The sequence below is a fragment of the Fringilla coelebs genome (assembly GCF_963513975.1).
Source record: "Fringilla coelebs genome assembly, chromosome: 5".
Taxonomy (NCBI): domain Eukaryota; kingdom Metazoa; phylum Chordata; class Aves; order Passeriformes; family Fringillidae; genus Fringilla; species Fringilla coelebs.
The window spans coordinates 67,420,916-67,434,238 of NC_140033.1; the positions used below are offsets into that span (position 1 = coordinate 67,420,916).

Here is a 13,323-nt window from a genome sequence, read left to right on the forward strand (position 1 = left end):
TTGTCACCCTGCTGCCAACAGGAGATGCAGTGGGAGATTCTGAAGGCTGAAAGCAGCTCATAAATCCCTGTTGAGTTTACATGGCCTGGTGTCCTGTCTTCTTTTTGGCTCAGATGGAATCATTAGAGGCAAATAACACACAGGAGGTTCTCTCCCTTTTTTTCTGTGAAGTGCTGTTATGCTCTGTGGTGGTTTTTCTTTTCTTTAGGAAAATCTTTGTCCAAACTACTATTTTAATGTAATATTTTTGTACTGGAGAAGGTTTCCTTTAGTAGTTGTTCTTCAGGATACTCTTTTCCCAGCATTTTCTGTCTTGTCTTTCCCAGCCAGTATGCTTTGTTTCATTCTGTTTTTTTGATCTGGGAGAGACCAACTAATATTAGAAGTTTTTCCAGGAAAGATGAGTGGATTTTTGTCTATCTTCATTTCCAGTGCATAGTTTTTCTCCCTATGGATATAATCCTTATTTTTAGGGAGGAAAAAATAGTCAAAACCATGTGTTAATAAACTTCCCCTTGCTGCAGTTGTAGGAACTTTTCACCAGAAAATGTTAGCAGTGATTCCCTGCCAGGAAAACACCTCTACCTTCAACAGGCTTCCTCAGAGGTTATTTTTTGGGGTTTTTTTTCTGCTGTGGTGTTTCTTCAAATTCAGGATGATAGTATCTTTCAAAAAATAGGGGTAAAAAAAAAGACTTAATGAAGTGTTGATCCAAATTCTCTTTCCCCAGCATTAGCCTTGCTAGTCTAATACAGACTCTGCTGCTTTTTATTTTGTGAACATGGATTTGCTCCTACAGCTGAAAATATTGCTGATAATATTGGTAGATGAAGCTGGTTTTTGTTCTCAGCTGATAATTATTTTTTTTTTAAGAAGGGACAATAAATGATGTATTCAACATAGAAAGAAAAAGGCTGCCAGGGAAATCAGGATTTTTTGTTACAATAAAAGCAAAAAAGAAAATTGTGTTCAGCATTCAGATAGTGTCAGTTACTGATTTAGTTTTCTAAACCGTTCAGCTGTCATGAAATTAATACAAAGGAAGCACTAGGAATTAAAGTCCTTCTCAATCTGTGAAACTCATCTGTAAACTCAAACAAAGAACTGCATTAAATATGTGGGGGCTGGACAAATCTGTTAAATTGAAAAATTCAAGATGAAATTTGGAACTTGCATGAGGGTAACTCTCCATGTTTCTCATGTTCCAGAAGCTGGTTAGTAATGCATGCTAAAACCACTAATTAAGATTCTTTTGTCTTAGTAAATTAATGTTGCAGTTATTATTTTAAATTCTTTTCTTGTTGCATCTTTTCTTTTTCTCTCTCTCACACTGTTCCTATCCCAAATTTTCTCCATCTTTTCCTATCTTCTTTCTCCCTTTAGCACCCTGAAGTTTTATTGAGTCATCCATCCAAGCTAGTAAGTTCCCTGGCAATCTGAGGGGCTGTTGCCAGCACATTTTATTTTTTGTGTTGCATGTGTAGTCACCTGTGCTTTTACAGTTGGGCCAACACAGAGTGTATTGGTGAATTCCTTTAGCATAGTGGATATGGACAGCATGGATACAAACAAAAAGCAGTGGGATGTCAGACCAGTCATGTTCCAAAAAGCTTTCCGAGATGTTTTCACTGTTTGACTGCCTTGGCCTAACTGCATTTTTGTTTGGACAGCTTAATATCGTGTCAATGTTTTGTTTCCCTTTGCTGCTGGTGCTTGAAATGTCCTGTAGCTTTTCTGTCATCTCCATTGTCTGTGCATTTTCAGAACAAGAAGGTGGAATTTCCATGCAAATCAAGCTCCTTGTGTGAAAGCGTTCTGTAACACTGGGCACAGCAGCACCTTAGAAATAACAACTGAGTTGCAGCAAGTGAAAGATTGCTTAAAATCTTGTGTAACCATTCAGCTCACTGGTACTATGTCAGTTTAATTTTGGATCCTATTTCCAGCCTCCTGTTTGATGTCAAAGAGCACTCCTGTCAAGGAGTGTTTGTGTAATAATATCTTGACACTGTAAATTACGTAATCCAAGGTGGTTTTCATCAGATTTCTTTTGTGGCTCTGTGCATAAAAAATGGTGTTACAGAACTTGAAGGAGTCTGATACCTGTGTTACTCTTGGCAATGTTCAGGGTAAATGGAGCTGTCTGTCCTGACAATCATTGTCTGAGGGTCAGAAAATTGCTGGGTCTTGCAGTTGTTCAGTTTTTGTGGCGTCCCATATCAGGAATTCTTCAAACCTGGCTAAACAGTGTTGATAAGGAGTTGAGAGAATGAGAAATAATATGGAAAGATTGAACTTGGTGCAAACAGGCAGAAGAATTTGTGTCAGGAGAGCATATTCTCTACAAACTCTTTAATAGCAGGCAAACTTTTAGAGAGTCATTACTCTGAAGTCAGAACACAGAAGATATTGGAGCAAACTGTGTATTTTATCCTCCAGTATGATACAGCAAATACACAGGATCAGGTACAAGAGGCTTTGTGAAGGCCAGCTTGGATGGGGTTTTGAGCAGGTTGGTTGGTCTAGTGGAAGGTGTCCCTGCCCACAGCAGGGAGGTTGGAACAAGATGATCTTTAAGAACTCTTCCAGCCCAATCCATCCTATGATTCCCTGGTGGCTTTTAATGTTCCATTCTGATGATGTCAGCATCATCTCACATAGTGGAAAGTTGGAAAGGTTTTCTCCCTGATATTCTTACAGCTAAAAAAAATTTTACTTTACCTACTCTACCCCTCCCAGAAAAACTTGTGAAGATAACACTACTCATTTTGAAAAACTAAATATTCAAAATTCAGGAAATGGCCAATGTCATGCTATGTGTTTTTTCTAATTTTTCCTTGTGAGGTAATTTGTATAGCATTTCATAACTATATTATTGTCTGCTACTCTTGCTGTTTTCAATATTGAATCACAAATGCTCCAAGAGTGAGCAAGATATACATGAGAGATGATAATCATCTGGAGAAATAAGATGGTAAAATACTTTTTAATAGTAGGAAAGCATTGAGTGAGTAAGGCAGGATACATTTCCATTTTGCTTTTTCCCCTGCACGACAGGTTTAATAATGCATCCTCATTTCCCACTGGTGGTGGTAAGAAGTGATTAGTTGTGATTAGCATGACAGAAAGTGTTGTGGTGGGGGAAGACAAAGACACAACAGGATATCAGGGTTTCATGGAGCAGAGAAAGTTTTTTGGTGCCCACAGCTCTTTATATAAGCTATTCCAAAGACTCCACATCCAAACTTGGCTGGCTGTGGTTGGTTACCCCCCAGCTCACCTGGCCAGTGGATACCTGCTCATGTCATGGCTCTCTGTAGCCAAACCCCTCCTCCTCTTATGAGGCATACAGACCATCTGTACCCTGTCATAAGAAAGAAAATTGTGGAATTATTTATTTTAATGTCATGTTGCAGTTAAGAATGAGCAGCTTATGGAACCGTACATTGAATATCCAAAAACTGGTAGTAAATATCTGTTCATTGCTTGTGTCCTGATTTTATAAAAGAGTGGTCAGGTGTTTAAGGGCCAGGTCAGAGGAGGGAGATGGGGAGGTTGAAATACACTCACAAAGAGAGATGTCCTGTGGGCATTTCCCTCCTGACTTTGCCCACTCTGTGCTGGGCTGAATCCAAAGAGAGCAAATGGTCAATGCTTAATGACATCTCTGGGAACTTGTATCTCTCTGAAGAAATCACTTTTAAAAATGATTTCTTAAAAAGAGAAATTGCCTTTCTTGAGGTGTCTTCCTGTCTTATGATTCTTCATAAAGAAAATAATTTGTTTATTAATTGATTCCAACTAAACATTTGCTTATTCAGTGTTTGCAGATCCATTAACAAAGACTAACCACGTAGAGATGGTTAAAAGACAGCAAATAACTCTCTGTGAGAGACTCAAGTTTTCAGTACATAGTATATAACAGAATTTCCTGAGCCTTTTACTTCCATTACTGCCTTTTCAAAAAGCTTTTTTACAGTTTAGGGTGTGTAGAGCCTTGGAACTAAAGGAGGAAAAAGCCTGATGGTTTTTTAAATTTACAATTCTGTTGAAACTAATAAAGGCATGATAGAAGACAGCACAAATGTTTTATCAGTTGAATTTCTGCCTTTGTGGTAGGAAAAGTACAGAAGATGGGTAAAGTGTTTGTCTCTTGCAGTAAATAATCATAATATATTTTTGTATTTGTTTGTGCATTTGCTATTTTTAGGAGACATGAGGCTCCCTTGGAGGTAGGAGGGTGGATTAAAATGGGATTTCAGGTTCTTGGGAACTTTTACTTTATGGCCAAAAGTTCTTGGCAACATTTGTATGTGAAATGTTAAACTGAATTTACTGTCTCAATTCATAGGTAAAACTAGAAAGTGTTTGCTGTGAGTTATTTGCTGTTTGATTTAGTAAATATTTTAGGAATATTGATTTGGAGTCTTGGTCATAATGTTTGGAATTTTTATTTACATTTTAGAACCTTTAAATTAGGTCTGTGCCGTTGTTATATTCCCTGTCTCTGGCGCACTTTAAGCTGTGTAAGATTATCTTACCTCTTAAAAAAGAGGTTTTTGGCACGAGAAATATCAACTTAGAAAATTCTTTTTAATGTGTTTTGTCTTCCACTCCACTCCATCTGTAAATATTGGTTATTTCTATGAAACATTGGTCATCTTTGTTTCAGCTGTAGAAGTTGGCTTTGTCAGCTGATTTTCTGTGGAAGCAAGAGAAGTCAGAGTACATTTATTTTGTGGAGGAACAATCACTCTTTCTTGTGTTCTGTAGGTACCTGTAGCAGTCACCCCATCACTTACCACTTTCCAGATGGGAAATGAGAGCAGGAAAGCAGAAAGCTGTTAAACCCCCTCTTCTGTTTATAGTCCCTCTTAAGAACTGGGAGAGCATATCCAGAGTAGTAAACTTAAACTATTCTCAGCCCTGAACCACTTGGAATTCGAAACTGAATGCACACTGGCAAAGATTAATACTGATCAGATGAGCTTTGCTAATAAAAGCAGAGCTGAAATGTGACTGTTTCTTGTACAGATCAGTGCAGAATGAAATGTGTGAGTTTGAGCTCTTTAATTCACTTGTTTGATACCACACAGGAGCACAGAGAGCTAATGGCAGGGTCAGGAGTAACAGCTGAAGGCTTTAAATAGCCTCTAATCAGGTAAACTCAGTGGCCTGCAGAGATGAGAAAGTGCAGTGTTCCCATCACCCTCAGCAGGCTGCTTTCTACATTTATATCATTTTTGTCCTACTTCTTTTATAAATATTATCACATCTGTTTGTAACTATATTAAAATTACAAATTTACAAATCCTGTGTCAGGCAGAGATGGAAGTCAAACTTCAGAAACAGACTTCTTAAGGTCTCTTAATACAGGAAAAACTATTGGTGCATTTGTTACTTTAGATGCTGATTCTGCTTCAAAAATGAAATTACTGCTTATTTTGGAATTTCTGTACACCTTTGGTGGGTGGGGCAAGCTGTATGTATGTTTTTTTACTGTGAATATAGGAATTCATTATTTGTGTTTTGCTTTTTTGGTTAAAGGAAAAACCCAAGATTAATTATTTTGCATAGGGAAGGTAGCCAGTCTCATCTGTTCCAGATCTTGATGTGAGTTTGTGGGAAAGCTCTAAATGCATTGGTTTTCTCTCTTATACAATAAATGAATCCAGTAGGATTTTAGATACGGTCATGAAACACGTATTTTGTACAAAACCCACAAAATGGACCAAAGTCACTCAGTCAGTAACTCACAGTGCAGGAAGTGGTCTCCAGTTTACAGCAGATCACATAACATTCTCTTTGTGTTAGGTGAAAGTATCCATACTTACTTGCATTATATACAAATAACATGTGTTACGTCTCTTAACCAATAATTTCTGTCCTGTAAATAGCCCTTTGGTTCTATAAGAACCAGACACACTGACTTGTTGGCTAATTCTCTAGAAAAGAAAATTTATTTCCTCTCCTCAGTACTGTCTCTTGGGTTGTTGTGGAGATGCTTTTATTAGCAGAGTAAAATAAATCAGGGCTGTTCTGACAGTCAAATTGCATTAGGTCTTATAACTTCTTTTGAATTAGTGAGTTTAATAAGCCAGGCTAACAGCCTAACTTTGTTTTCTTTTAAAAGAAGTTTCTTGATTATCTGATCATGTATTTTGGATGACTTTAAAGAGCCTGGAGGAGTATTTGTTAAACAATTTGAGATGTTGGAAGCATACCTAAATCCAGTACAGAAGAAGTCAGGCTCTGTCTGGTGAAAACCAGACTTAACTCTATACACAGTGTCTCTTAGGAGAATACTGATGCCCTCAGTCAATGGATAGGTGACCCCAAAACCAGTATTCCCAATTCCCTGTGTTTGGGAAAGAAGGATTGGAGGGGGTTTTTGAAATTTAAGGTGTAGTTGAAAAGGAAATGAAATCAAGTATTTCAGATTTCCTCAGGCTGGAAATCCCAAAAAAGCATTTCAGAAACACCCACCAATGCTTGTTGCATAGCCAAGTGTGTCCCCTGGTGCTCACAGCTGTTCATGGGGCTGACACACTTGTCAGTCTCACTGCTGCCACGTCCTCCTGCAGTCTGCATCCTCTTGGCAGGGCATTAATTACACTTCCACTTGCTGTGGAGGGCCCTTTCCGAGGGTGTGGAATTTGAAGTGCTTATGGGGCAGTAAGGAATCTGGAAGCAGTGACAGCCCTAACTCCAAAAGGCTTTGCAGAGCCTCCAGGCTCTCAGGGATGCCCTTGTGGCCAGGTCTCAGCCAGAAGCCCAGATGCAGGGTTTTCAGTCTCACAGTTCAGTGACACGGGAGTGTCAGGGCTTGACTGGAAAGTCACTCAAAAGTAGGGAGCCTTTTAAGTGTCCCTAAGTGCATTACCTCAGGAGAGGGTTGGTTCCACTCTTCCATGGTTTTTGGTTATTGGGCACTCTTGCTGAAATCTGCCTGGGAGACCTGGGGAGTGCCTGGGGTGTTTTGTTCTGGGATAAAATACTGTCCAGCCTAATTAGCTTTCTGGAATTCTTGTTTTTAAACAAAAGAAAGCCACAACAGCTTATTATTGACCTTCAGACAAGAGCTGCAGGGCTAAGGCCCTGGGACATGAACCTTTCCTTTGTTTGGGAAATCCAGATCCATCCCAAGGTCAGTTCCATTAAAGACAGGCATCAAGGCTTTCCACAGTCCCATAATATTCTGCTCCACAAGTCTCCTGGATTCTACTAGAATGTGGGCTTGGCTCTAAAGAAACTAATTAAAAAACTAGACACTTCAAGGCAAAAATGTTGGAGTCAATGAATGGATATTTTCCTCCAGTCTTGTTTTACTGAATAACTAAACAGATTTAGCCAAATATAATTTAGCTATTTGGTTCTTTGGAAGCAGCAGCTTTCTGCCCTGATTTTTTTTACTGCTGTAGTACTCTCCAATTACCTTTAAAAGCAACAGAGTCCTGTACTATCAGATCTAGACTTAGTGTGCTTTGGAGCAGAACATTGGCAGCTTGTAAAACAACTTTCCACAGCTGCACACAGAGGGGAGAAAAGTCTGTAGTCTTATTTTCTGTTGTAGGTTTGTTTTGAGAAGAGCGAGGCTTGGGCTTTTTGCAGGGAATCCTGATCAGCAGAATAGCTCCATCAAACTTGCTATTCACTGAAGCAAATTTGAGCAATTCTGAAATAGCTTTAATTGATATTAAATTGCAGTTCAAGATCCAAGAGCAGAGGAGCAGGGTGAGAGAAAAAGGATAGTCCTTTGTCTGCTGGTTTAACTTCCAGCATTAATACTGCATTCTTCCTGTCTCTTACATGCTTGGGAGTTATTGAATTAGGTTTACTAATAAATTTGTGATTTTTGTAACAAACCAAGCCATTATAAAACCTCCCCAAACAGTCTCTTCATTGGGATCATGTCATCCTCAGTCCAGAGGTGCTTTTTGTCCCATTAGCCTGATTTTGAAAAATGTATTTCCTAGATAACTGAGCAAAGATAATTTCAGTAGCCATACTCATGAACCCTGGTCTCTGTGGCTCACAGAACTGCCAAGGCTTGAACACATCAGCACCATTTGTGCAAAGGTTTGACACTTTGCATAGTGATGTAGTTATTGAAGGCTATTATTACCTGTGATTTATTTTTCTAGAATAAATAGGTTAAAAATACCTAAATAACTGAATTATAGTCCTATCACTGTTTTCTAAGTGTACTTTAGGAACTTTTACACTCACACTTGCTTTTATTTTTTTTTCTTTGAAAGAATTTAACGCTTTTTTTCATATTTCTGTTTCAGATCAAAAGTAATGTATTCTTTTAGGCCGAATTAAAAAAACTAAATTAGTTTTAAATTTTTATTTTCCTGCAAAGTATTTCCCCATACTTAAAAACAGCATGGGCCTTTCGTATGCCCACGTAATAATTAATAATTTATAATTCCCGTGTAATAATTAATCTTGCCATTTTGAAATAGGTATCTAGGTAGCATTTTGGAATTGTCACAGGTGACATTTTGGAGCTGTCAGAGTTCCACAGGAATGAAATGGTGTTTTTGAACCTTTTTCTGCCAGGCTCACGAGGCCACCCTGGAGGCCAGGGCCAGTCCCGAGCTGGGCGAGCGCCTGCAGCAGCTGGAGCGGGAGGTGACGCGCTACCGCGAGGAGTCCGGCAAGGCTCAGGCCGAGGTGGATCGGCTCCTGGAGATCCTCAAAGAGATGGAGAACGAGAAGAATGACAAGGATAAGAAGATAGCAGAGCTGGAAAGGTGAGGATGGTGTCAAGTTAAAAGAGGAGCCAAAAAAACTAATATTAATATGTTACAGATAAGTCGTTTCTCTTGTCTTAAAAACCCTTAAGGCGTCTCTTTTGGAAAAAACTGTCTGTTTAGTCTGTTTAGAGTTTTTCTGTCTTTAGTCCTTTATTGTGCTACATTGTTAGGAAAAAGGTATCTTACTGTGTGCTTTTTCTTACCTGGCTACTCAAAGATAGGGCTGATAGAGGTGGAACTAGAAGGGTAGATAGTGATGTAAGGGAATGGAGAGGGTTGTAAAAGCTGCTGAAATTTTGGTGTGTTTGTAAAACAGTTTGTTGTTTTGATACAATAAATTCCCCAGGCATGGCTTTCACAGAAACAAATAAGAGAAATGCCTTTACAGAGCTTGTGTTACTGTTTTCTCAGATTCTTATGACAAGTGGCCTCATAACTCGGTGCTGATAGGGATACAGGTAAACTTTGGCCCAGGTGAAGCCTGATGAGTAGATCTGCTTTTGTCCAAGCAAAACTTCATTCAGCACTTCTCAGCATTTTCCATCTTTCTCTTGGAGCCAGAAGGCTGAAGACCATAATGTCCCTAGAAAAAAATAAAAATTTATTATGATTTCATGACATTTGTATCACAAATATAAGTAATAGATCTTGTGAAAAACCTGAATTGGATTCTGTGTTCTGTGATTTTCTCATCTTACAGTGGGCCAAGAGCAAATTTCTGGGCAGTAATACCTGTTTGGGGTTTTTTGTTTACTTTACCACTCCCAACTTGGAGCAGCAAAATGGAAATTTGATTATTCCTATTTGCCTTGTGCCAAAATAGTCTTTCTGTCTTTTCACTACTTAACTACTCTACAATTTACTGTCAGGAAGATTAGGGCAACTTAGTGGAGGACATTTCAGGTTCTGCAATCAGTGGTTGTTTTTCATGGCTTGCTGATTATCAAGTTATGGGCCTCTCTGAATGATTTGAAAAACTCTTTTCTACGGAGTCCATTCTCTTTTCCTTGACATGCACAGAGCTCTGGAACAGTTCAGCTTGCCAGCTGGGCTTCTTCTCTCTTTGTAAGCAACATCCTGTTGGTTTTCTTTAAGTTGCTTTATTTAACCAAAATTCTTCATACCAATGGCATAAGCTCAAACACCCAGGAGTGAGGATATATTCTTTTTCAATGTCTTCCCTTTTTTCCCAAGTGATGCATTGTTCAGCCCATTGGTACACAATGTAATCAACAGAACATTCAGGCAGAAGGTTGATATTGTTGAGTGAGTATAGACATGAAAAAGCTACAAGTCATTTGTTTGTGTGATGGTTTTCAGTCCTGTTGGGGTCCCCATCTCAGGTGTGATATTTCCAATGTCATCTTCTTTAGGGCAGGCAAGTTGACCAGGTAACAAGTCTAAGCAGCAAACTTCTATCAGAACTAAGATAGGGGGAAGAAATATATTCATACTGCCTTAATTGGTTTTTTTTTTCTTTCTGGAGAAGTAACTACTGTTTAGGAAAAGAGAGTCAGAAATATGCATCATTCTTCAGCCTGATTCCTAGAGGAGATTAAAATGGCAGGAAGAGAATTCTCTTACATATGCTTTTAATGCAAGCTGACTTTTTGATTACATTGGCATTCAGAAACTAATCATGCATTGACTTGCAGCATCAAAAATTGAACAGTCACAAGTGTCCTATGAACAAAAAAGTTCATACTCAACAAAGGAAAAATAACAAAGAAGAAAAATTAGGATGGATCTCCTTTTATTTAAGAAGCAATTGCACCATCTTCAAAGAGTTAGAAAGTTAGTTTAGTTCGTTTTTCTTGGAAAAGATGCACTTTTAGACATCTGCAAAGCCGTTATTGTTTGTCCTGGTACTTTCTTGACGTTTCAGTCACAGACTAAAGTCTTACTGTGAAAACACAGAACCCCCAAATGAGTAGATATCATTCTGTAACAATTGGGTAAATACTTTCACTACTCAGTTTTCTCCATTCCTTCTTACTACATGATTGTCAGTCTTATAGAAATCTGAGTGATCCTCTTCTCTTTATAACTTATCTTTTCTACCAGTACTGAGATAAGATAGAATGTTTTCTCATATTTCTAGTAAATAGAACAGGTATTTTCACTATGTAAAAGAAAGAACATCTTTTGTTATCATGTGACTGCCAGCAGCTGACTAAATCAAGGGGAAGAGAAAAATTTAAGAATATTCATTAAGAGGAAATAGAAAAAGTCTTCATGATCTAGAGAGCTAATCTGGATGCTGTTAGTGTGGTGAATTAGCCAAATATCAGCACCTGAAATGATTTTTCAGGTGGAACTGTAATATAAACACAGCACTGGAGAAAGAGATAGAAACTTCCAGATACTTTATGGTGAGGTTTTTATGGATGATTTCTCTTTTTCTGAATAATTGTATTTGGCCTTAGTTGTTTTCAAGTGCTCCCCCAAACAACTATTCCCTGCAAGCTTGCTTTCTTCTTGGGAGTTTTTGCACAAAGCAGAGATTTTATCATGTCTATTTCATGTGTAGGTTGGTTTTGTTTTTGTCTACAATGCTTGTTTATAAAATATTCTTTCGTGGCTGAACCTATATATCCAGGCATGTTATGTGCATGTTTTAGAGCTAGAATAGCCTGGTTTCCAGGAAAAAAAAAAGATAATTTTACCTCTTAAAAGTCTTTCCTAAACTGTGCTCCATGCAGAGTGAGGTAGTGACTTCTAATGCTTGTGCAGCTGATCAAGCTGTGTTGTGCAGAGAAGAGCCTTTATGCCTGCAGAAGCAATTGTCAGCAAGCTAAGCAGCAAATATTGCTGTGCCTATCAAGAGCAGTGAGTGTTCCATGTGCAGCAAGATGAGAAGAAAAACGTCAAATGCAGAGAAGAATTGCACTGAAAAAATGGGATTTTTCAAAAGAGAGTCTCTTCTCCCTCTAGTTTTCCCTTTTGCTAGTTCTGTGTGACAGCTAGACCATATGCTGTCAGGGAGAGAGAGATGGTATCACAGTTTGATCCACAGAAGAGATGTGTCACCTGTTAGGGAGGTGTGCACAGAGGAATAGAGAAAGAGAAAAGACAGTAAGGAGTGGAAGTTGAAATTAAAAGCAGAAAACTATTCTTTTAACCTTTTCAATGCAAGCAAAGCTGCTTTGTGCTTAAGCTAACATAAAGAGGGAAATGCTTCCACTCTTCAGCAGCTGTTGCAATTACTAACTGGGAGACATTGCTTTTCAGATGAAAGATATTTAAAAAAAAAAAAGTGTCAAGTATGGTGCATGCTATGCAAAAGTTGAAAAATATTCTAGAGTCAACACAAGGTTGACAGCACGAGCTCATTGGTGTATATACTCTGCAGGGAGGATTTTGCTTTTTCTTATGGGGAGGTGGGCCCTAAGTCCATATTTCTTCTGTGGGTGAACAACCCCATAAGTTTGATTTGTGCCCCTGTTGTGGTGCTGTAGAGGTTTTGTAGCTGTCTGGTTATTCACTTCCTTTGTAACTAACTGTTTGCTTTTTGTACTGCCATCCCATAACCTCCTGTCTCTCTGTAACTTTTCATTTTGTTCTGTTTCCTCCCTTGCTTTCTCCTCCCCCTGGTCCCGTCCTGCTCCCCTGAGTTGTTGTGTTGTTCTGTTTGGTTCCCTCGGGGTGTTTGTGGCCGTGCCTTTCCTCAGAAAGCGCGGCTCCCGCAAAGCGCACCCGCCCTGCCAGGTGTCGGTCCCCGCACCGCAACACCTGGGGGGGTTTGTGTGGGACTTCCTGGGAAAGTGAGTGCCCTCAAGGCTTCTGTTTCCTCCTCTGGGCTGCAATGTGGCCTCTGCTGCTGCTGCTGGCTGGGGCTGCTGCAATGCTGCTTCTTTCCCTAGGTCAAACAGCACCTGCTTATGTCAAGTGCGAGCGCTGCTTGTGACCACAGTCCAAAGGAAGTTTGCTGCTGGTCTCTCTGATTTAAATTTGACAGAAGCTGTTGCTTTTTAATTCTAATTCTCTTGCTGTGTTTTGCCTTTGGTTCTAATCTCTGCTAGCAGTTCTGCCTGAACCAGCAGAAAGTCAGTGTTCTTCAAGTATTCTAAAATGTGTCATTGAGAGAGGTCAGTATTTATTGGTTTCTCTGGGTCTGGACTGAAGGCACTTGAGACAGTAATTCATGTTTGGACTCAGGTGTTTATTATTTCTTATCAGTTAAACAGTCTCACTGCTGTGAGTTCAGCAGCAAGGCACAAAATGGCCAACAATCTCTTGTTCCAAGGTCTTTTAACACTAAATTATCCAATGAAGAACTGACATCTAGATTATTTCCCCTTTTAACCCAATAACTGATCCTAAGGAGCCTCCAATGCAGACTTTGCTGCCCAATTACAAAATGTCACCCAAACCGAAGAAGAAGAAACCCAGGACAACACCCTGTGCCCTCCATCTTGCTTCCATCCACAACATCCTAAAAATCCCAAAACCTCAATTTCTCACCAAGTGACACACCTACACTGCTCTCTATAATCTATTTCACACTTTTGTGGATTCTAGTCAGGGCACCCCAGAGCAGACAGATATTCCCAGTGCCCTG

The 13,323-nt window shown here is 39.2% G+C and overlaps 1 protein-coding gene across 10 annotated transcripts in view; it reads left to right on the forward strand.

The window, feature by feature from the left end:
• ERC1 (ELKS/RAB6-interacting/CAST family member 1) overlaps window positions 1-13,323 on the forward strand; it is a 274,434-nt gene that overhangs the window by 106,117 nt on the left and 154,994 nt on the right. For 7 of the 10 annotated variants that reach the window (XM_084206748.1, XM_084206754.1, XM_084206751.1 and 4 more), the window contains exons 12-13: window positions 1,384-1,419; window positions 8,566-8,759. In XM_084206748.1, the coding sequence (XP_084062874.1) occupies window positions 1,384-1,419; window positions 8,566-8,759 (230 nt within the window). The remainder of the gene's footprint in view (window positions 1-1,383; window positions 1,420-8,565; window positions 8,760-13,323) is intronic. The other 3 variants (XM_084206752.1, XM_084206755.1, XM_084206753.1) reach the window with 1 other exon arrangement.